This window comes from Camelus dromedarius, chromosome 16 (genome assembly GCF_036321535.1).
Source record: "Camelus dromedarius isolate mCamDro1 chromosome 16, mCamDro1.pat, whole genome shotgun sequence".
Classification (NCBI taxonomy): domain Eukaryota; kingdom Metazoa; phylum Chordata; class Mammalia; order Artiodactyla; family Camelidae; genus Camelus; species Camelus dromedarius.
Window position 1 is genome coordinate 54,077,073 of NC_087451.1, and position 21,885 is coordinate 54,098,957.

At 47.6% G+C, this 21,885-nt stretch overlaps 2 protein-coding genes across 6 annotated transcripts in view; one reads left to right on the forward strand and one right to left on the reverse strand.

Annotated features, from left to right (window-relative positions):
• The window catches only part of SKAP1 (src kinase associated phosphoprotein 1), a 255,361-nt gene extending 251,280 nt beyond the window's left edge, over positions 1-4,081 (forward strand). The window contains exons 12-13 of the mRNA XM_031469714.2: positions 1,678-1,786; positions 3,717-4,081. Coding sequence (XP_031325574.2) covers positions 1,678-1,779 — 102 coding nt within the window. The 3' untranslated portion in view covers positions 1,780-1,786; positions 3,717-4,081. The remainder of the gene's footprint in view (positions 1-1,677; positions 1,787-3,716) is intronic.
• On the reverse strand, positions 1,765-21,360 carry SNX11 (sorting nexin 11). 5 transcript variants are annotated; one of them, XM_064495983.1, is made up of 9 exons: positions 21,211-21,354; positions 19,086-19,145; positions 18,062-18,116; positions 17,539-17,625; positions 17,177-17,277; positions 15,822-15,917; positions 15,378-15,593; positions 14,376-14,620; positions 1,765-1,902 (listed from the first exon to the last, which is right to left on the reverse strand). In XM_064495983.1, the coding sequence occupies exons 3-9, from the start codon at positions 18,101-18,103 to the stop codon at positions 1,889-1,891; spliced, it is 801 nt and encodes a 266-aa protein (XP_064352053.1). In that variant the 5' UTR covers positions 18,104-18,116; positions 19,086-19,145; positions 21,211-21,354; the 3' UTR covers positions 1,765-1,888. The 5 variants fall into 5 exon arrangements, with proteins under 5 accessions (XP_064352053.1, XP_010999064.1, XP_010999062.1 ...); XM_011000762.3 differs by lacking the exon at positions 1,765-1,902 and having other exon boundaries at positions 13,110-14,620; XM_011000760.3 differs by lacking the exons at positions 1,765-1,902; positions 19,086-19,145 and having other exon boundaries at positions 13,110-14,620; positions 21,211-21,360.
• Between the last annotated feature and the right edge of the window lie 525 nt (positions 21,361-21,885).

Below are 21,885 nucleotides of genomic sequence, written 5' to 3' on the forward strand. Positions count from 1 at the left end.
TATAGAAACTAAGAGCAGAAAATGCCTCAGGAAGGGAACATAGTACCAGCACTGCTGGGGGATCAAGTAAGGTAAGGACTGAAAAGTACCCATAGAATCTGAGCAGTAAGGAGGTTGTAGGAGACCACTGAGAGGAAGTGTAAGTGGAGTGATGGAAGCAGAAGCCCAGTTCGAGTGGCTTGAAGAGTGAATAGAAAGCAAGAAGTTGGGGCAGTAAGTGAAATAAATTCTTTCCATAAATTGGACTGTGAATTGACAGTCAGCATAGACTAGTCAAAATGGGAAATCGACATGTGGTGGGGACTATCTAATAATTGTTTTCAAAGATGAAGGAAACTTGAACACATTTCAGTGCTGATGGAAGGAGCCATTTACATTAGAGGCAGAGGTCAGACTTCTCAGAACGTCATCTCTAAGAAAGAAGGAAAGTGAAGGGTTACAGGTGCGTGTTGTGAGGGACAGTCTTAACCCAGGGGAGGGACACCTCCTCCAGTTTATTGGAAAGAAGGGTGGTAAGTTCCTGTTTGGGGGACTGAAGTTTGACATATCTGATGGCTGCTCTTTCCTCTTTGAAGGTGGAAAAGAGGTCAGCGGCTAAGAGGAAGGGGAGAGGAGGAGGGGAGATACATTATCAAAAAGAAACAAATAACCAGTTGACTCGTAATTTGTGTCACCAACCTGGTGGTCTTCCTTTTTTCCCTAGAACTCAGCAGCCAGGTGTGCAAAAGGCAGACAGCTCCATGGGACCCAAATCCAGTTGAACTGGGATACATATATTTCCCACGTATTCCTAAATGTCACTTCCTTCAAAGAAGGAAAACATGTTCTGGTGCTTTCAGGAATAATCCCATAATGCCAGCATCTGCTCTGCTTTTGAGAAGCTCTTCTGTATTCGGGGAGCTCTGGTCTCAGCCCTGTGACTGCCCTTCTTTTAAACCCTCTCATTTCCCTTTCTTGTTTGCTCCTCTCTGTGGCTCTTCTGTCCCGCCGTTATTGACATACTCCTTCCAGGGGAGGAACCTGATGTTCAGAGCACCTCCTACGTATCAGACGCTTTGAATTGTTTTCACGTCTGTGCGTCACTTACATCCCCACGACACAGGGGAGGGGTGATAGTATCCCTACTCTGGCAAAAGAGGAAGTTAAAGCTAGGAGACCCTCCGGTCACATGGCTACTAAATGACCAAGTGGGGACTAGATCCCAGTCTGTCTGACTCCAGAGCCCATTACTCTATGCTGTAAACTCCCAGGGAGTAAGCAGTGCTCTGATTCATCATTATCTGTCTCATGGGAACTCAGACAGCACTTTGCACATAGAAGATGCTGGTAAATATTATTGATTTGAACTATGACCTGACTCCCTGAATATTTTCGGTGGTCTGGCACTTTAGGGTGTGCCCAACTTTCCCTGAAGAAGCTATTCCACTCTGCTTGATAACAGACATGTCTTTTAGGTTCAGCAAGGGCCCCAAATGAGCTAAATTTACAATGTAGACAGAAAGATGGCAAAAGGAAAGCAGAGTTTGCTCTCCTCTTCTTTTTTTAATTTAGTAATCCCATTGGGGTGTTAACGATCAACAAAGAAACAGGATCTCCTACGCAACCATTAACAGATTAGCAAAGATTAACAGAAGCATGACAAATTCCAGCTGAAACCATCATCTTCTCATTTTTCAGGAGTATAACATGTATGGCTGGTGGGTAGGAGAACTGAACAGCCTCGTTGGGATTGTTCCAAAGGACTATCTCACCACCGCCTTTGAAGTGGAGGAAAGATGAGGCCCAGGTATGACAACTTTGTCAGCGAATTTGTTGGCCACGCCTTTGTTTCTCTGTGAAGCATGGGAGTTCCCAGTGAGATCGTTTTTCTTCATTTCCAAAAGCGATGCTAGTAATTCACCACTGAAAGAAGATAAGAAAAACAAACACCACTGTATTTGTTTGTCCTAAATTGGGGAACTGTGTCAGTCAGGATTAGCTTCAAATGCATGTGACAGAAGACTCAACAGCGATTTAATTAATATAGAAATTCATTTTTATCTTCTGTAAAAATCTGGAGGTAAGTAATCCAAGGTATCCAGGTCCTAGGGACCTTCTCTTTTTGCCCTACTGTATGTGGTCAACATTCCCAGGGTTACCTCAAGGCCCAAGGTGGATGCTCCAGTTCCAGCTACCACGTCTGTATCCTACCCAGCAGGAAAGATAGAATGGAAGGAGAAGAGCACACCCTCTCCTTTTAAGGACACTTCATGGGTGTTGCACACACCACTTCTACCTACATCCCATTGGCCAGAAATTAGACATACAGACACATCAAGCTGCAAAGACAGCTTTCTTCTAGGTAGAACCTGTGGCCAGCTTAAAAGTGGAGGTGCGGGGCAGAGGTGTTCATTAACAAATTAAAAAGGGAGAATGGATATTGGAGGACAGCTCGAAATTTTTACCACAAGGATAGGTCGGGACTCTTTATCCAAAGCTCTCAAATCCAGGGCACCCTTTCCCCCAGATGCCCATGTATTGCAATGTGATTGACCAAGACTAGGAAACCAGTATGAGGATTCCTAGGGAACATAATCAAATTAAATTTTAGGTAATAAAGAATATGGCTTGCAGGGAGGTGAGTATAGCTCAGTGGTAGGGTGCGTGCTTAGCATGCATAAGGTCCTGGGTTCAATTCCAAGGACCTCCATTAAAATTTTTTTTTTTAAAAAAAGAATATGGCTTGCGTTTTCTAAGCAAGAACCACATCATGCTTTAAAACAGTGGAGTGTTTGCTTTGAGTGGGGTAACAACAGGACTAGAATTAGGCTAGTGATGGAGGGCACCCAAGGCTAGCACGATGTCTCTAGCTCCACCTCCCCGCCTTAAAAGGAAGCAGCCTTTGTTGCTGGGGGTGAAGGATGACATGTGTGACAGTGATACAAACGGGCCTTAGAATCTTTCAGACCAGGGCCCACGCGAGTGTGCAGCAGCAGCTGAGTGGTTCATTTAGGAATATACAGAAGGAGCGATCGTCCTCTCCGATGCCCGTGTACACGCATGAACCATCAGCTCAGGCCTTTCGCTCAAGTTCTGACTTTATGACTTCCCCAGTGAGGACTCCACTTCCGGGCCACGAGGGCAGAAGAGTTGGAATTCTCCTGTCAAATCTAAATAAATTCACCCTCCTTCACTCAGTCTTTTATTTAATGACAGACTGTTTATCTCCTCGTTCTCTCTACCCAGCAATTCCACATCCAGGGGTTTATCCTGCAGCTGCACTTGCACAATGATACACAAGCAAGGTTGTCTGTAATAGCAAACCTAACTGTTTGGAAGTGACCTAACTGTTCAATAGAGGCCTCATCAGGTAACTGGAGTAGTTCATAGAATTTAATACTATGCAACAGTAAAATAAAAAAAAAAAAAAGAAGGAAAGAAAGGATGCTCTCTGCACATATGGAATACATTCTCAGATATGTTGGTAAGGGGAGAAACAGAGAAGAAAGGAAGGCCTGATTTGCTCCATTAGTTTAAAAAGGGAGTCTGCAATTGCTTCTCTATGTATGAGATACCACTGGAAGGTGAAAGACGATTGTCTCCTGGTTGTCTCCAAGGATGGAGAAACGGCATGACTGTGAGACAGGGTAGGAGGGAGACACCTTTTACTCTCTGCCCTTTTATACTGTCTATATTTCAAATCATAAAAGCAAATGTATGTATTTTTCCTTCTTTAGGACATATATCCTTCATTCCACCCTGCCTTTATGAAGAAACTGTTCATCCAGAGCTCCCACTCCCTCCCCCGCCAGCCCACCAACACCGTGGACTCTTCTCTGTAGGGAAGAGACTGAAGCCTCCGACACGTGCAGGAACAGTAAACCACCAATAAGACAAGCGAGAAGAGGCACGTTCAGCAGACCTGTTACTAAACCTGCCTCCTCAGAGCTGAGCCCATCTCTAAACATGTCCACACATCTACTTCTGCCTTCTCCACAGCCTTGTCACAGAGAAGGTGAGAGAAGGAAACCTTTGGAGGAGGAAGTTGCTGGTTGCTTTGGCTGGCTTGAAAAGCACGAATAAACCTCAGATTTGGCTGCTTGCCATGTGTGATGGTGTTGTGTTTCTTATTGTAATGGTATCAGAATGCTGGCTCTGGGCATTCTCATCACCCGCAAAGCGTCGAGATAAAACAAAAGCCCAGACAAACAGGAGGACGTGCAGTTGTCTTTAGGGGCTGAACCATCTCCACACCCCAGGCTTGCCCAGCCTCTGGTTGGCTTCTCAGACTTCCTTTCATTGCCTACTTGGTTGTGTGTGTGTGTGTGTGTGTGTGTGTGTGTGTGTGTGTAGTCAGCACATTGGAGAGTTCCTTTTGGGGCCTCAGTTAACAACCCCACTGTGTCCTGTAGGCCAAGAAGTGCTTTGGGAAGGGCTTGTCTCCTTTTCCTATTGCCCATACCTAACTCATGACCTATGGGTTATCTGTGCCTTGAAGAGGCAGCAAAACATAATAGTTAAGAACGTAAACTCTGAGGGGAGAGGCTATAGCTTTAGTGGTAGAGCACATGCTTAGCATGCATGAGTTCCTAAGTTCAATCCCCTGTACCTCTGTTAAACAAACAATAAATAAATAAACCTAATTACCTCCCCCCCACAAAAAAGAACATAAACTCAGGAACCAGATAGCCTAGGAATAAATCCCAGTTCCCCATTTACTACATATATTCTCTAGAGCAAGTTACTTGACCATTTATGCCACAACTTCCTCATTTTTAGAAGGGGTGTACTCCATCTCACTGGGTCATTAGGAGACTAAAGAAGTTAAGATATATAAGGTACCTAGAACACCTAATGGCACGTAGTAACTACTCGATAAGTTTTAGTTATTTTTATTGCCTGACTCACTACAAGAGAAATTTTGAGAGATGGACAACTTAGCAGCTATAGAAATTTTATCTCCACAGTTGCCTATTTGGAGAACTCCTGGATTGGTGGGAGCCTGCCTCACTTCTGTAACAACTATATTATAGTCCTGCAGTAAGATCATTTCACATCACCAAAGAAAGAAACTGGGAGCAAAAAAGGATGTTGTCAGTGGATTCCAAGTTTCTCAAAATATCCTATGCTAGCTATCCATTTCCAGTTTTTTCTGACCCAGGAGTAAAACAGAAGGAAGTGTTTTGTATAATGTGATGGATAAAGAAGTAAGAAAAGGGGACAATTTAAGTCTGGGAGGGAAAGAAAAGTGAGATAAAAGTCAGTACAGAACTGTCCATAATGTCCCCTCCACTTTACACAGGGTGCCAAAGGGGAAGTGACCACTAGGTGGCAGCAGATGAGCAGATGAGCCAAAGGGAACCAATTGCCTTCCGTTTTAGGAAGCTTTGCACCAATCCCAACCTACTGGTAAAGACAATGGGCATTGTTCTAAAGTGATTAACAGAGGGAGCAAACAGAAGCACCTCTGTGCCCCAGGTTGCCCCCTCCCTGGAGAACCCTCAGGGACCCAAGTCTGGAAGTCTTGGTGGCTAAGAGGAGAGAACAAACACCATTGTGCCACTTTTCTATGACAGAGACACCAGAAAAGGGGAAACCAGAAGAGGAAGAGCAGGTTATCTGGGGGCGGGGGCGGGTGGAGCGGAGCAAGGTCAAGGTACTTCTCCACTCTCTACCCAGTGCAACACTCTCTCAGTGGCATGGCCGCTGGCTTCCAGTATTTAAAACAAAACCCCCTTAGTGCAGTAGTTCCTTCTCTATCCGTGGACCTAAGGAAACAACCATTTGCCAAACTGCAAAGGGCTTTTGGCATCTCCATCCATTGCACCACACTCAGACTTCTGGCCCTTCTAGCTGTAAACCTTAGAGAAAAAGTAAAGTGGATTGGCCCTGAAAGATACAAACAAATGGACTAATTGGGAATCTAGTCCATAGCCATCTGGCTATCTCAGACATTGTTACATGCTGGAAAAGACACAGCCAGTTCAAAGGGTTAATGAGACTATCTACAGACAAAGGGTCTTCTTTGTCAGGGGAAAGTTCTGAAGGAGACCTTTTAGAAGCAGCAGATTCCTACAGTCTGCCTGAAGCTAAACGTCACCTAGCAGAACCACTCCCCTACTCAATTCCACAGCCACCATCTCAGCCAACAGCCTCAGAAAGCAACTGGCTAATGAGATTACTGCTTCTCTGTTTGACTCCACTAACCAAATCCCCACCTTACTGCCTGTGACTAACTGGATAACTGGGGCATTAGACCACTTAACTAACCACATTATACGTACGATGGCTTCTTAACAGCCATTAATTGCTCTGGCACATGAAACAGGAGAGGGTAAGAGTGGAAGGCTTTTTCCGTTCTTTGATTTTATGTAAAGGAGAGAAAATAAGAAAGCAAGAAAGCGAAGATCCTATATTTAAGAAGCAAAGGTGTAGCTGCCTTTTACAGATAAATAATAATTTACACAGGGCTTACTGGCATCCATTGGATAATCTGACCTGAGGCTGATACAGTTTGGCCTGCATCATCCAGGCTGAGATCTGAGAATACTAAATGCTCTGAAAGCAGTCTTTCAGCTACATTTCATTAAAAATACATTTCCAGTGTGTTTCCTCTGTCATCCATATAGTAAAATAGCACATTGTTTTGCAACTATCTCAGTATTAAATTTTCCCATACGATGGCCTGTTACATCTCTTAGAAATCTGTACTTAATTCAAATCCAAATACATCTTTCCCTCTGGTGAATAAAAATGGGAAAGAGAAGAGAATTCCTATTGTCTCATTCCCTAAACCCAGACAGTTTGATTCCATTTAAAGTGAGAGCAGTGCCAAAGGGTGGTGCCAACTAGATGTCCTCCCTCCTGTTAGAAACAGATACTTTATCTAAATGTAATATGTAAGGAACAGCCTAAATTTCAAGTTATCATTAATTGTTTTTTAGCACTTTAGCTTGCTTGATTGCACCACCTTATTTGTAATCAGTTAGTCTTTGCAAGTGGCAAAACTGAGGATCTGAAAGGTGGTGACTTGAAGAAAAAATCACACAAAATCTGCTTTCGAAGAGGAAATGAAACTAGGGATTCTTGAAAATCTCAGTCTGCTGCTCTGCTTATTGAATCACTTGAGTTCTATTGTGGTGAGACACCTCCAGTGACACATTTCCAAAATCCACATTTCACACCAGCCGCTTACATCACAATAAAGCAGTGGTGTCAATGCAAAGAGTGAGATAATACGCGGGGGCGGGGTGGGGTGGGGTGGCGCGGGACACAGTCCTGCCTTTAAAAACCTGTCTGAGAAAGGAGTTAAAGAGAAGCAAGAAAGAAAAAAGACAGAAACCACTGTTCTTTTTTCTCCTTTTTTAAATTTTTATTTCTTTTTTGAACTTTTTTCTCTCATTTTAAGAATAAAACTCTTAGATGCCAGGGACAGAGGTGCTTTAATCTTTGCCCAAAATGAAGCTTTCCCTGAAGGTCTCCCCACCAGGAGCAAGTCTGGAAGGATAAATCTTGAGTGGCACTGATTTGCTAATCCCCAGAGCCATCAGCAAAAATCTGTGGCGCTGACTTTAGAGAAAGCAGCTGTCTACACAGAGGATGATCCCTGCTACCCAGCCCAGTGACTCAAACTAATTTTCTAGTTTGTGGATTACCATAGTCCTTTGCCTGCCCCTCCCTCCTGCCCAGCTATTTCATTCCCGTTAGAATTTACAGAGATTGGGTAGGGAGTTTGAAACTTACAACTAAAACAGATTTTTCTTCTTCAAAGGATTTGAATTATTCTCCCTATTTTCCTATCCAAAACTAACTGTTCAGAAAACGTGCTTTTGTTTTTTGAGGGTTTTTTTTTTCAGTTAGAATGAATTGATGACCACCTTTTTGCAGTGCTTTTGAGATTCAAATAATGATATATTTTAAGATGCAGCCCATTTTGTACCAAAACCTTTTATGAATATAATGCCTCCCCCCAAAAAAACCAAAAAACCCTATAGTGTTAGAGGAAACTAAAGTACAGTTAATAGAGCAACTATATAATTTTCCAAATGGAGACATTTTTGAGACTGAAAGGGGACGTTATTAATAAGGATGCCATGACCTCAGGTATAAACTGAGATGAGTGGTCACTTAAAAACTATGGCAGAATGGGTTGCCAAGTCAGCAAAGGAGGGCACAGTAGACAGAGATGACCTGGCTCTCCCGGTACAACGCTTGGGAACCTCCCTTCTAACGAAGTCCTCTCCCCAGCAGACCCGGCTCCTAGGCAAACTCTGCCAACTAGGCTTTCTTTCTCTGATTCCCAGGCTGTTCTGAGAGGCCTGGTATCTCTGGTGTAGAGCTGCTTGTGGGGCTGACTGGCTGTCAGCAGCTGTGTGTGTTCATTTCCCTCATGGGACCCATCACAGCCCACCACCCTGCCACTTGGCAGTGTGCCACGGAGGGAAGCTTTTTTGTGGCTCTGGGCAACTGTATCCCAAGTCCTTGCCTCCAGGGATGGGAGTGACTTCCAAGAGGCTTCTCTTCTAGTGCTGGTCCTCAAAGAGGGCATCTGGTTCCACTGTAGACACTCTTAACCTGATGGTGAGCAGCTGGCCACCTTTTATCCCCAACACGTGATCATGGAACAGAAAACAGGCTACAGACTCCTCCCTTTTGCCCACAGTCAGGCACTGGCATTGCTCTGCCCTGAATCACCAGGGTGGCACATGCACCCCTGCCTACATTTACTGGATGCCTCCGGTGGGTGGGCGCTCTGCTGGGCCTGTCATTAATATCTTCCTCCTTCCGGAAAACACCTAGCATCTGGAGAATTGAGAGCATTTCTTCAACATCTCCAAGGCAGTGCAGTGGAGGTTTGTGGGAGAGAACTTGGAGCTTACTTCACTCCATTAATACAAGGCTTCTCAACCTGGCACTACTGACATTTGGGCCAGATAATTTTACGTTCCTGGGGGCACCGCTGGATGTTAAGCAGCACCCCTGGTCTCTATCCAGTAGATGCCAGTACTACTGGCCCCTCCAGTCCCCCCTCCCATTCTGACAACTAAAAATGTTTCTAGACATTGTCCAAGGTCCCCTGGGAACAAAACCGCCCCTGGTTGAGAACCACTGCTTCAGGGCATTTGGGTGTGCAGAGGGCCAAGCACAGAGAAACTGCCCTGCCTTCTAGAAGTTTTAACTTTAGTCACTGGACTGTGTGATGGGGGAAGTTTATGGCTAGGTTGGGAAGACACAGAGTTTAAATGCCATGAATTCCTCAGGGTTTAAGAACCAGCAAGCCAGCCCTCATGCTCCACGGGAGCCTTTGAGACTTACTGGCCTGCAGGGCTGCAGGTTTGCACTGTAAGAATGGTGCTTGAATGGAGAAGCCAGTACTTGATGATTTAGAGCTCCGTCACAGCCAGTCCCTGCTGTTTGGAGCGCGGAGGTTACCATCCTTGTTTCCCTGTTTCTGTGGCAGAAGTCTAAAAGGAAGTCTTGACCAGGACGGAGTTGGACACTGTGTACTACTTCAGAGCAAGAAACAGGTTTACAGAAAGGGCACCGCAGGCCGCTGCAGCCGAGGGCCCGCGCCAGGTCCCTGCGCTTCGCGCTGGGGATGGTGCAGCGCCAACGGCAGATCCAGGGCAGAAGTGGGGAGTCAGGACAGACTGTCATCTCACAGCTGTGATTCTCCTGGTCCTTTGTGTTAGCTTAGGGGAAAGTTTTCTCATACAAAAAGACTCCTAGGAGCTCTGTCAAGAATCGAAAAAATAAAGCAAAACCACCAAAACCCAAGAGATGAGGGGTCCAGTGTCTTTGTCGTCCTTGCCTGCAGAGGCCGGTCAGGAGGGCCACTGCTGGCCCCGATGCCAGCCAGAGCGCTGTCGGTGCTGCCTCCCCTGGGCCCTGAGTCTGAGGCACCTGGAAGGGTTATTAGCAGGATTGGAACTCATCCCTCTGCTGGGACTAGATCATAATTACAGTAATTTTCTAACAGAGCGCGGCAGTAGGACTGTTTAATCAGCATCTGACTCCCCTGTGATCCCAGCCCTCATCACTCAAGGAGAGGAGTGGGATGGATCTTAAAGAGACAGTGCCCGCCTTTCAGCGCTGCTAACAGATGTGCCCTAATTGGTAGAATATATCTAAGTCTCGTAGCTCATAGCAGGCAGGTTGCATCGCCTCCAGCAAACCACCTCGGGCTCTCACTACTCTGGGCCTTCTGCTGGAGGGATTCGGTCAGGCTGCTAGTGGCCTGGCTTCTCACACCAACACGGCCACCAGGGGAAGGGACACACACAGGGCTAGAGCACTTACGAGGGATGTAACTAGATTTGAAAGGATGGCTTGAAGGAAAAAGTGCTTGGCTGAAGACAGGAAGAAGGGACTTGACAGCCACAGAGGAGAAGTCTTGACTGGCAGCTTCCCATAACCCAAAGATAACAGCAGCGTCTCGTGTTCCTGCTCTTCCAGGGGGAAAAAATCCTTGAAGACTTTCGGGGAGTCCTTTCGTTCTCCCACTAGCTTCGCATCTCATTCACCCCGCTCGTCCTTCCTGCCTCTTTCACGGCAATGTCAGTTCCCCTTGTTTTTCTCTTTTGCTTGTGGAAATGGACCAGGTCTCCCCTAAATGGAAGTACATTCACTCTGCTCACTGAGTCAGGAGCGCGCCATCTCCTAAAATGTGTGGCTCTTATTATACTTTTGAACAGAAATGGTCCATGTTTATTTATCTTGAAATTTGAGGTTCCAGCTTTCTAAGCTCCAAATCCAGCCATTACTGTGCTGGAACTGGTTTCCCCCATAAATTATTTCTCTAGAAGATGCTAGGACTGGCCCCTGCTGCCCTGCCCTGTGGTAAGCCATATGCATACCTGGTCTTCATAGCAGTTCCTGAAAAGAGTTTCTTAGAAGAGCTGGGGCAGGGAGCAGACGAGAGATAGGAGGTGGGTGGGGGCTTCCAACGCAGACTGAGGAAACCCTCAGGAAAGAAGTGGTAAAGAGAGCAGGAAGAGGGATGCTCATCCACAGTTCAGAGAAAGCTTACCTTGAACCAGGCCATGCGCCCTCTACAGGGCTCAGTACCTGCTGGCAGAGGGCTACCCAGGAGAGGCGGCTTATGATCAGTGCCCAGGTACAACTGAGGACACACCATCCTGCGCTGCAGTGGCTACCTGCTTGGCTTTAGCTGCATCTCAGCTGGCGGCTCCCACACAAATCCGCAGATGCCACACGAGCCCCTAATGAACACTCCTGGGACCTCTACGAGGCAGGCCAGGAGCTGGTCTGTTTCCACTCCTACCTCCAACCTTGCATCCTCCCAACCCCTAAGGTGTTAAAAATAATCAGCAAGAGCTGAGGCATATAAACAAATTCACAAACACGGAGCTGAGTGTCCAATCAGACTGTTAAAAAGTCATCTCCTAGGCAAAGCTACCAGAGGAGGTACAGGGTACCTAGGACTTGGGGGTGTGGCTCTAAAGCTTTAACGGTCAGAAAACTGAGGATTGTGGAGGAGCTCTGATTTCTAAGAACAACTCTGAAAAGTTTTGCAGAGGGAATTTTTTTTTCCCTCAAGTAGTGGCGGGGTTTTTTTTTTAAGTTTTTTGGGGGGTAAAAAAACACCTTATTTTATAGAATTTGGGAAGTACCTCTCACATGAGTATATTCTACCACCATCTAAAAACATGCCTTTTAAAAACCATGCTCAGCCCAGTTTCCTCAGCTAGAAAATGGGTTTAATACTTGCCTGCTCTCCTCACTGGGCACTGTGGTCAAATAAAACGATGCGTATGAAACTTACTACTTTCATACATGAAAACCTACCCCCTCCTCCACTCACATACACACACACCCCTCCTTCCACAAAACAAAACCCATGAGCTTGGAATCACTTATCCTGGGTAACAGATGACTAGACTTGGGCCATGGAAGGAGCTGTCAGAAGAAAGGTGACTATAAATCAGGCACAGAACCTACTTCAAATCTAAATTCTAACAAAAAATACTTCCATTCTACAAAGCAGCTCCATGGACCAACCCCTCCCCCGTTAGCACCCCCCATCTTCCGTACAGAGGCCATCAACCACGGTGGCCAGCCCTCAGTACACACAGGGACAGAGCAAAACGTGAGCAGATGGTACTGCCTAAATGGAGAGGAAAATCCATCTTTATTTTTCTGGTAACTCCAGGCCTGTGTTCTTAGAAAAACTCTTCCCCTCAGGACATCTCCTTCCATGGCCTACACTCAACTCTGCGCAAGACAGTGAGGGGATGGTGCCTGGCCTTAGATTAACTGAGGTGCTGTTGGATGCACGGTTGTTAATGGATCATTAAAAAAGCCGGCAGTCAGAAAAATCGCATCCGTGTCTCTGAATGGCTCCTGCTGTCCCAGCAGCCTACCCTGCTGGCAGAACGAGCTGCTGAGCACCAACTCCAGGAAGAAAGGAGCGAACAGAAGAAGGCCAACCCAGCTTGCTGTTTTTTGGCTGAGTAGGGAATTGACACAGACCACCTCCGGCTCCTGTCTGGAAGTTTCGAGATCAGAGAGCTTCAGGCACAGCTGGGTTCACAGCTGCACCATTTGGAGCATTGGACTCATTAATATTCATGAGTCATCCCCACCAATCGGCAGAGCGGATGCCATTAGCTTAGCATCTGTCGGGTTTTTGTGAGGGTTGTGTATGGAGTTTTTTTCCCCTTTTAAATGAACTTCTTTTGACATTTTGGATTTGCCTCTGTGGGTTTTCTATCCTCGCCTTGCTCTGCTGCATCATATAAAGGAGAGACCCAGGGGAGGCGGGCAGGAAAGAGAGATGCGTCCCAGCCAGGACTCTGCATCTGCCTGTTGACAAACTTTATTTCTCTTTCAGCACCTGGCACCGCAGACAGGCTGCGAGGATGGAAGCGGCATCAGGTAAATTACACCTAACAAGGTTCGTGCCCAGAACTGTGAGAAGAGCTGGATCCTAGCTCTTTGGAAGGCAATTCTTCCTCCAATGGTGAACTTGAGCTGCACACACAATGCAGGAGAGCTGCCACGCACGGTTCTGAACCATTATTTCCACGCTGATAAACTCATGATTTATGGAAGCCCTCACTCCCTCCTCCACTGCTACAGCTTGTTAGACACCAATTGCCACAACAGTCTTAAATACTTGAATTTTATTTCAGGCCAAAGCCCCTCAACTCTGAACTAAATGCCATGACAGTCCCACAGCATAGGCTGGCAGTAAAAGAGCCCGGGGACAGGGTGGGATGGCCAGAGGGGGGAGCGGGCGAGAAGAAGAACCACACACGCAAACCCAAGTGCAGAGCGAGGCAGAATGCCAGCGGCACTCACCTCCTCGCAGCTCTGGCTCTCGGTGGAGAGAATTATGGCAGCAGGAGGGCAGAATGCCTCATTGTCTGAAGGAAGGCGTGTTGTTCCTCATCTCCATCCCCAGAGCCCTCTCTCCAGGCAGAAACAAAGCCCCTGCACGCCACTGGATTGAACATACGGCCTCCCTGCATCACAGCAGAGGGACACCGTGGTGGCTGAAGCCCTGGGGGCAGGGAGCTATTACTAAGGGAGAAGAAAAGGATTCGAAAAAGAAAGGAGCCCATGCTAACCCTGCAGAGAAGACAGTCACGTCTCTGCTTTATAACCAGAGAGACAGTGACAGCCCAGGGAAGCCTTTCCAAAACAAAGCCCCCTGGGCCGTTCCCTCTCCTCTGGCCCCTTGTCTTTCATGGATGGCCTTGAGCTATTTCATGGGTCTCAGGCCCCACACAGCCAGGCTGAGGTCTTGGGATGCACAGGAAACCCCAGCGACAGGCCTCACAGCACCGTTCCGTTCAGTGATGTTAGTGGAGGGAAAGCAAGGAGGTGGGAGAATAAATATTCACCCCCCTGCCATGCAAGGAGGTAGGCAAGGGGCCAGCCTCCCAGAAACAAAGTGCTCCAGGGGCTGCAGCAAAAACAAAGCCAGTGGGAATACAGTGCACAAGCATTTCTGGTGGAACAATATTCAATACGGCAGCTTAAAACCTGCCACCTACAGATCCCCAAAACCGGTCACCTGAGACAGTGCTCCTGGGCCCATTAACAAACCTCTAAAGAAATTCAGCTCCAGGAGAGTAAATATGGAGTTCAGTTCAAAACCAACAACCCCTGGGCCTTGTGCTTAACTTATAAGCATCCGCACAGTGTCTATTCCTATGGAGGAAGCTTGAGGAGTTGTCGTGACCGCCCTCCACGCGCCCAATCCCGAGCAGAGGCAACGGGAAGACACAAAGCAGCCCAGCCTCCCCACCACCTGCCTGTGCCCGGCCCCACCTGAGCAAGTCTCCCTGCCCATGTCTTCTTCGTCCACCTCAGAGCACAACCCAGTGCTCTGACCAGAGCTCACTTTTCTAAAGCTATTTCCAACTGACCAGGGTCCAAAGGCACAGCATGGTCGCCTCCCACGGCCCTCCTCACAGGCTGAGGAGCAGAGATTCCCTCATCAGGTCTTGCAAAACCACAGCATGGCAGGGAGGAGGGCGGCGGGAGCGGGGGGCTCTCCAAGGAAGGCGCCTCAGAGTCAACAACAGGAGTCCACACCTCGAAGTGGTCCTTTTCTTCCCCAGGAGGCGGTGAGGAAGAGTTCCTCCTGCCTGATCTTGGAAGAAAGCAGCAACTGGAAAAGAGTGGGAAAGGGAAACAAAGGGCATGAACAGATGAACAAAAATGAAAGGACAAACACAAGTGAGTGGACATCAAAAGGAGGTCTAGCCACATGGCAGAGTATTACTCAGCCATAGAAAGGGATAAAGTGCTGACACACACACAATGCGGATGCACCGTGGAAGTGCGCTAAGTGAGAGAAGCCAGTCACAAAAGACCACATATCATGGGACTCCATCTGTGTGAAATGTCCAGAATGGGTGAATCCATAGACACAGAAAGTAGACAGTGGTGGCCAGGGCTGGGGGGCGGGGAAAATGGGGAGTCACTGCTGATGAGTACACGACTTCTTCTGGGGTGATGAAATTGTTCTAGAGTTGACTGTGGTGACTGATGGCTGCACAACTTTGTGAATAAACTAAAAACTACTGAACTGTACACTAAAAGGGTGAATTTTATGTATGTGAATTGTATTTCAATAAAGTTGTTTTTTAAAGAAAACGGGGGTGAGGGGTAGTGGATAAAGAACAAAACAAATAAGAAAGCCTTCTGTTCTTTCTCCCCAGGTTCCAATAGGAGAGCCTGCTCCCCAGGGATGGGCCCCCAGCCCCCACAGAACCCTGGGCGTGGGAGAGAACATGGGATGTGCACGGGCCTCTTCTGAAAGGCTACCAGCCCTGTGACATGACTTTCTCTACCAGTGGATACCTCATGGGCCCAGGTCACAGCATCCCCAGCCCCTGGTGCTTCAGAAAAGAGTCTGCAGTTACCTCTTAGGCGGGGGGTCTCCTTTAGCCAGGTGAGAAGAGCCCCGCCTCTCTTCCTGGGCCCAGCCACAGTTTGACATAGCATAGTGAAGAATGGCGTCGGAAACGGACATGGGGCTTCGGCCCTGGACACAGGCTTCTATCTCAGGCACCGAGAGCTGGCTTTGCAGGAAAAGGTGTAACTGGCTGTCTGACAGGAGGACCACACTCTGCAGGACTCTGGGCCAAACACAGATAGGGCAACACAGCGCATCACTCTGAGCAGTGGCTCTCCCCAGCTCTGTCCTCTGAAGGGCTTTGGCCTGAGTGAGCACTGAAGGCATGAGGGTGCGACAAAAGCACCTAACACGTGCGTGCCTCCGTGTTCCAGGGGCCGCCCGGCCCAGCACCTCCCCACACCCCGCCCTCTCTCCAGGAGGCAAGTGCCAGGCCGCCAAGCACACTCACTTTTCGAGGAAGTGCTGCAGACCTTGTCTCCGCTTCTCAATGAACTCATCTGAGCTGCCAAAGAAGGTTGACTTCCCAGGAAGTTCTGGTACAGGCCTGTGAGATCACATAATGTAACACCCAAGTTAAGCGTATCATCCAAGACAGTCATTCCAGCCCCTGATCAAGCAAATTCCCTAAAAAGAGGCACAAATCAATACAAATAGCACTTAATAAGGTGGCAGGGGAAGGGGGCCCACACCGACTGACAGCACGCTGTGTGTCAGGCACCGTGCTGGCTTACAAACCTCACTTCATTTAATCCTCCCCAAAACCCCACAAGAAAGGTATCAGTGCCCCCATCTGAGTGTTAAGGAATAGAACCCAAGTTTAGTAAATTTCCCAAAGTCACACAGCATAGCAAGCAGCAGAGCTGGTATCCACGCCAAGTCTCTGACTTAAAAACTGCATGCTGCTAAACTACACTGGTTACAAAACCCACTCCCACCATCAGCTATTACTTTAAAAGGAAGAAACTTGGACATGGAGACATGCAGAATGTTGAGTCCTTGTGTGTAAATTACGACCACCTTCTCCAATCCCAGAAGGTACATGCTTGGAATTTTCTAGAGGTAGCTGAGTTGCAGCAAATCATCCGCAAACTCTTTAAGCCTCTCTAGCCTCTCCGATGAAGCATGCATGCCACATGCTTTAACAACAACAAGCCAGACTGGACGGTGCAGGATCTGCTCAGAGGAAGTGCCTACTGGCTTATGAGGGCCTGACTCATGACAGTGGCCTCCTCAGTCCCACACGTTAACTAACTGGCCTGGTCATCAACAGTCACCAGAGCGTTGAGTGCCCACGCTGTGGTGGAGTTGTGTTCTAAACAGTCTCCATGGTTTTAGGACTATTTGGAGGATGTAAGTGAGGAGTGAACAACACTGTTTTCCTGAGGCTCTCAGTCTCATATCTCTGGATAAAGGTCCCCACACAAAAAAGTAAAAACAAACAAACAAACAAACAATTTTTACATATCAAATGGACAGGAACACCACCTGTCAAAATAGTCCAGGCACTAAAAAGTTCCTGACAACCAGCAATAGGCACACTTAAAAAGCTAGCAGTACATTTGTTTAGTCCCATGATATAAAACAAGAAAAAGATTTTTGTTATTTGTTTGGCTTTGTTAGGTCAAAATGTCAGACATAAGACCTCTGTCTTTACTTTTTTCACTGACTTGAAAATATAATTTAAGAGCACATTTCTGAATTTCCTTAGTACATGCCAAGTTTTCTTCATCGTCAATTCCAGTTGCCAAGTAAGCACCTAAAAAGCCAGAGTCGGAGCCAAGGAGGAAGCAAGAGCAAACTCACACTAAACCAGCATTTCTCTGCAGCTGCTTTCTCAGCCACACGAACTCCCGGTAGCGGCGACGCACACAGGACGTCTTGGCAGTAAAGGCCTTGCTGTTGGTCTACAGGCAGAAGCACACGAAAAGGGTTTAGTGGAAAAAGTCCAAGTTCACATGAACTCCCCCCAGTCACTCTGGCTGAGGACCCAAGCCACCAAGCCACAGTCCTGACCAGGGGCTCCAAGCAGCCTGAAGGCAACTCCAGGCTCTTTTTCCTCTCCTTCCTCCTTTTCTTCTGTCAAAACATCCACAAATAGGTTGACTCAGCACTGGCCTTCAGCCCTGGACGGCGTTGACCCCAATACTGAAGTTTGATGCACTTACGTGAAGAAATATCTTATAATCCACATATGAATTCCAGGAGCCCTCATTCTGCACACGGGGGTCCTGAACACGCACAGTGATCACCTCCTGGAGGTAAGAAACGCTCCTTCAGCTTCAGCTCAGCTCCACGGTAAGGCAGCTTTGACACACAGGTTGCCAGACTTTTCCACCCAGCCTCAACTCTCGTTCATTTGTTCATTTATTCATTCAATTCAACAAATATTTACCGACCACCCTCTAGGTGGCAGGCACTGTTCTAAGGCACCTGGCGTAGAACATGAAGAGACAAAAATCCTTGCCCTTATGAAGCTTACATTCTAGTACATTCCAACGAATGGAAAAGTTAGTGAAAATGGAACCCCATTTCCCAGTAACACCTTTTCTACTATTTCCTTCTGGCTTTACTTTGAGCTCATCAAAACCACCTGGGTGTTACTGTCAGAAGAACACTGCTAAGCAATATTCAAATCTCCCAAATCCCCTCAAACTTTTACCCACCTGTTCCTGGTGACCACATGCTTACCTCCTGCTCTTGGTTCTCCAACATCCTACACCAAAAGCCCATTGGAAGGGAACACCTGAGGAGGGACAGAAGACACAGGGCCGTCACTGTTAGTATGCTTCTGCTCTTATCACTCTGCCAGGGCAAAACCCTGAAACTGTCATCGACACGCCCCCCCCCCCCCCCCCGGGGAAAGCCAGGCACCTTTTTTTGTTCTTGTGTAAAACTTAAGAGGAAGCAAAAAATTCCCCCACCTAAGCTCAGTGCAAAGTTGAAAGCCCTGGGGGATTTGCCTCCCTTCTCAGACCACAGCAGCGGGGACCCTGAACCAGACCACCTCTGGGCAAAACACGTTCAGGTCTGCACAGTGTCGCCTCAGGCAGCCAGAACAGGCAGTCTGGGTTGTAAAACCTTTCTTCCTGAGGACTGCAGGCAGGCAGTGTCTATGGGCACACACAGCACAGCTCTGCCAGGGAGCCTCACATCGCCCCCTCCTGGATGCTTAGAGACAACCAGGCCCCCACAAACACCAGTGCACCTAAATCTCTCTTTGTCTTGCTAAGCACAGTCACTGCCTCGGAGGTAAACCTCAGAGTTGGAGAGTTCCAGGGGCACCTGAGTGGGCTGCCCAGTTGTGACCTTACCTAATCCGATCTCGGGAACCCAAGCCAATGGGTCTAATCATTTCCTCTCTTGCGACATGCCACCCAGTTTGTACCTCTGCCCAAGCACCCCACAGCTGCACAGGTCGACTCAGGATGTTTTCCGCTCCTTTGCAAAGATTCATTAAAGCCTAAGCCACTGATTTCCCCCAGTGTGGCAGTTTACATGTGCAGCGACATCGCCCACTCCGACAAGGGGATCATGAAGGCTGCAGCACAGGGTTATTCAAGTCCAAAGGGGCCCATGATGTCACCTTCTGTTAAAATACAGCACTAATCTTGTTGCTCCTAGAACCACACCAGCAGCATCCACTCTGGCTGCTGCCTCCACCCTCTTCTCCTAAGTGCAGAACAATAAGCTTTAATTTCCCTTTCCAATTTACCTTGAAATGAAAACTGACTTCAGCCAATATGTACTGCCAACAAACGATCCAGGCTGGCTCCTGGGAAAACAAGACTATCTCTAAGCGCTCCCTCTCCTCCCACCCCGTGCCCATTCACACACCCACTCATTTTTACAGTCCCACAATTAATTTTAAACACATTCTCTTATTAGTTCTGCCTTACCATTAGAAGAGCGTGTAATGAGTTTCCTTCTATTTTATGTTGTACTAACACAAGGCTAACATTTCAAGAGAAGAGGAACTCATTTACACCACAAAATTAGAAGAGCACACAGCTTTCCCAGTCCTTCCCAATATACCAAAAGGTCTCTCTGCACAGACACCGCACACAGAGACGAGGCTGCGTGATACAGGACAAAGTCAGACTACACCGTCTAGCAAACTGGAGATTTTTGTGATTGCAATACCATCTTAAACAGTATTCTTGCTGACATTTTGATTTTTCATCTGATGCAGTCATCCACCACAAAGGGGTCCTGAACTGAAAGGTAAGAAATTCCAATTCTGTAACAACTGATGTATAACATCCTGGATGTAAGCAGGCAAATGCCTGTGACAAAACAAGGCAGGCCAACTTACTGTGAGCAAATTAACCACTCTGGATTAAAACAGGATTTTTTTTTTTCTATTTTCAGGCATTTGGTAAACTGCCAGCACAGGAGCAGAGAGTTAAATACACTAAAGTGTCTTTTCACAAAAGTAATGACAGGAAAGATGATGACAAGGAAATCATCGTCATCCACACTCTCAGTGGAGCTCTCACATCTCCTGTGCCTTGAAAGGTCTGCCAAATTCAGGACCATAATTTAGTAACTAAATGCTCATCAGTCGCGGGCTCTGCACCACGTCCGAGGGCGAGTTCCTCTCTCCTTTGAAGCTCATACCACTTACAAACAAATAGCTATAAACTGGCTTTGAAAAAAAATCCTAGGACACCCAAAATACTGAATAATTTACATCTAAAGGCCTCTAAGAAAGTTTCATTTAGAGTTTCCTTTAAAACACTGGAACAAACACAAAAACCTAGACTTCAAGTAATAATTTCTAGCAACTATTATTCTCCATCAGCTTCCTCCCTGTAGATGCCTCTCCTCATTTGAAGCGCCTTTCTGCCCTTGGAGGGGAAGGAGGAAGTTCTTAATTTTAGCTCTCTATATAATCTGGGAGATGGATCCATGTGTCATCCAAATAAGGACAGAGTCAGTGACCCTCTCAGCTACTTATGCAACTCATTCAGCACTAGCTACATTTCCTGGGCCCTTTTAATCACATCTGAAGTTTTCTTTCTCCACATGTACCAGCAGCATATCTCCAGGGAAAACCCAGTTGTTTGCTGTTTACAAAGTAGATTCCTTGTAAAAGAATGTCATAACAATCGAAAGTCTTAACAATTCAAGGTAACAATCCAAGGCTTTAGCGCCACCATTTCCCCTCTCATTCAAAATACTTAAGATACATTAAAAAACAAATGAGATGATAAAAGTATATAGAGCCACCGAGACTCCCATCCCTTCTTACTCATTCTTCGCCATTCTACAGATGGCAACTCAATAAGCTCTCCTTCCTAAACACCTACAGCTGGTAGAAGCAGCTCCCGTCTGACCAAGCTCTACCTGTTCTCAATCAAGCAGCTCTGCTCCATCCTTTTGTTTACTTGTAACTCGCCACTCTTTCCATATGGAAGTTAAGAATAGAAAGGCGACCACAATCTAGCGCAAGTGCCTCCTGTGTCCCCGTAAAATACTTGCCATTACTCCTAGTCCTAGCGTTTGAAGAAATGTCCCCAAACTCTTTTACTCCAGCCACTCCCCCTGCATTCTTAAAAAACCTAGGAGCAAAAAGGTCCATATAGTCCTTACTCTCATTTGCCGACTAAGCTTGGGTAGTGGGAAGGAAAGCTACTTTATACTTTAAAAATAAATGGGAAAGCCAAGTTTCCTTCCTTGGATGCCGAGCAAGCACCCGCCTTCATCCCGGGAGGTGAGACTGCTCCTTCCCTAGGATGTCAAGCAAGGTCCCAGCCCAAGCGCCGCTGCTGCGGCTCAAGCCCGCGGCCCTCACCTGAGAGCACCCACTCCCCGCGGCCCCGCCCACGTCCTCTCACCTGAGAGCAGCGCCCACTGCCCACAGAGACACCGCCAGCGCCCCACCATGTAGTCAGAGCCTGGGCTTCTCCTTCCGGGTGAGCGGCCGATGCCCCGGTGCACGACGGGAGAAGGCTGCTGACACACCAATCCTGGGTGCCCAGGACACCCCGCCCCCGCAGGCCGGGGTTCTCAGTGGCAGGCGCGAGCCCGGGCGGCTCGTTCGGGCCTGCCCGGGCCCGGGCTGGAGTCCGGATTCCCCGCCACTAGGGGCGCTGCAGGGTGCACGCAGGCGGAGGGAGGTGCCTAGGGCCTCTAACGTCCAATCCAGAGCCGCGTCCCGCCCATCGTTGTCAGGTCCAGCCAATCAGCGACCAGGGGCGTCCCTAAAGGTCCGGAAGAGGGCCCAGAGGTGCGAGGGAGAGGTACGAGATCTTGAGCACTGGGGGCTCGCTAAGTCCAGAGAGAGTTCCCATTTGAGCCTCGTAGGTTGCAGCTCCCCAGCGGAATTATCAAGCCAGATTGGAAAACTAGATGGTCCGAGCGAACTGGGACGGGCGAGCACACACCAGTTCCACTTGGGAAACAAGCCGAAGGAAGGATCGTGCAGCTAGTTAGCAATAAAGAAAAATCTGTTGATGAGGGCTTTTTTTTTTTTCTTTAACATTATTTAAGTATCTGTTAACTACCTGCAT

What these genes read in the sequence shown, in the direction of transcription:
- SNX11 (XM_011000760.3), bottom strand. Translation starts at nt 18,103, where the DNA reads ATGGGCTTTTGGTGTAGGATGTTGGAGAACCAAGAGCAGGAG. An exon ending in CAGAGAAATGCTGGTTTAGT is followed by an intron (nt 15,918 to 17,176) that starts GTGAGTTTGCTC and finishes GTGATCTCACAG; the next exon opens with GCCTGTACCAGAACTTCCTG. An exon ending in GGAGACCCCCCGCCTAAGAG is followed by an intron (nt 14,621 to 15,377) that starts GTAACTGCAGAC and finishes ACTCTTTTCCAG; the next exon opens with TTGCTGCTTTCTTCCAAGAT.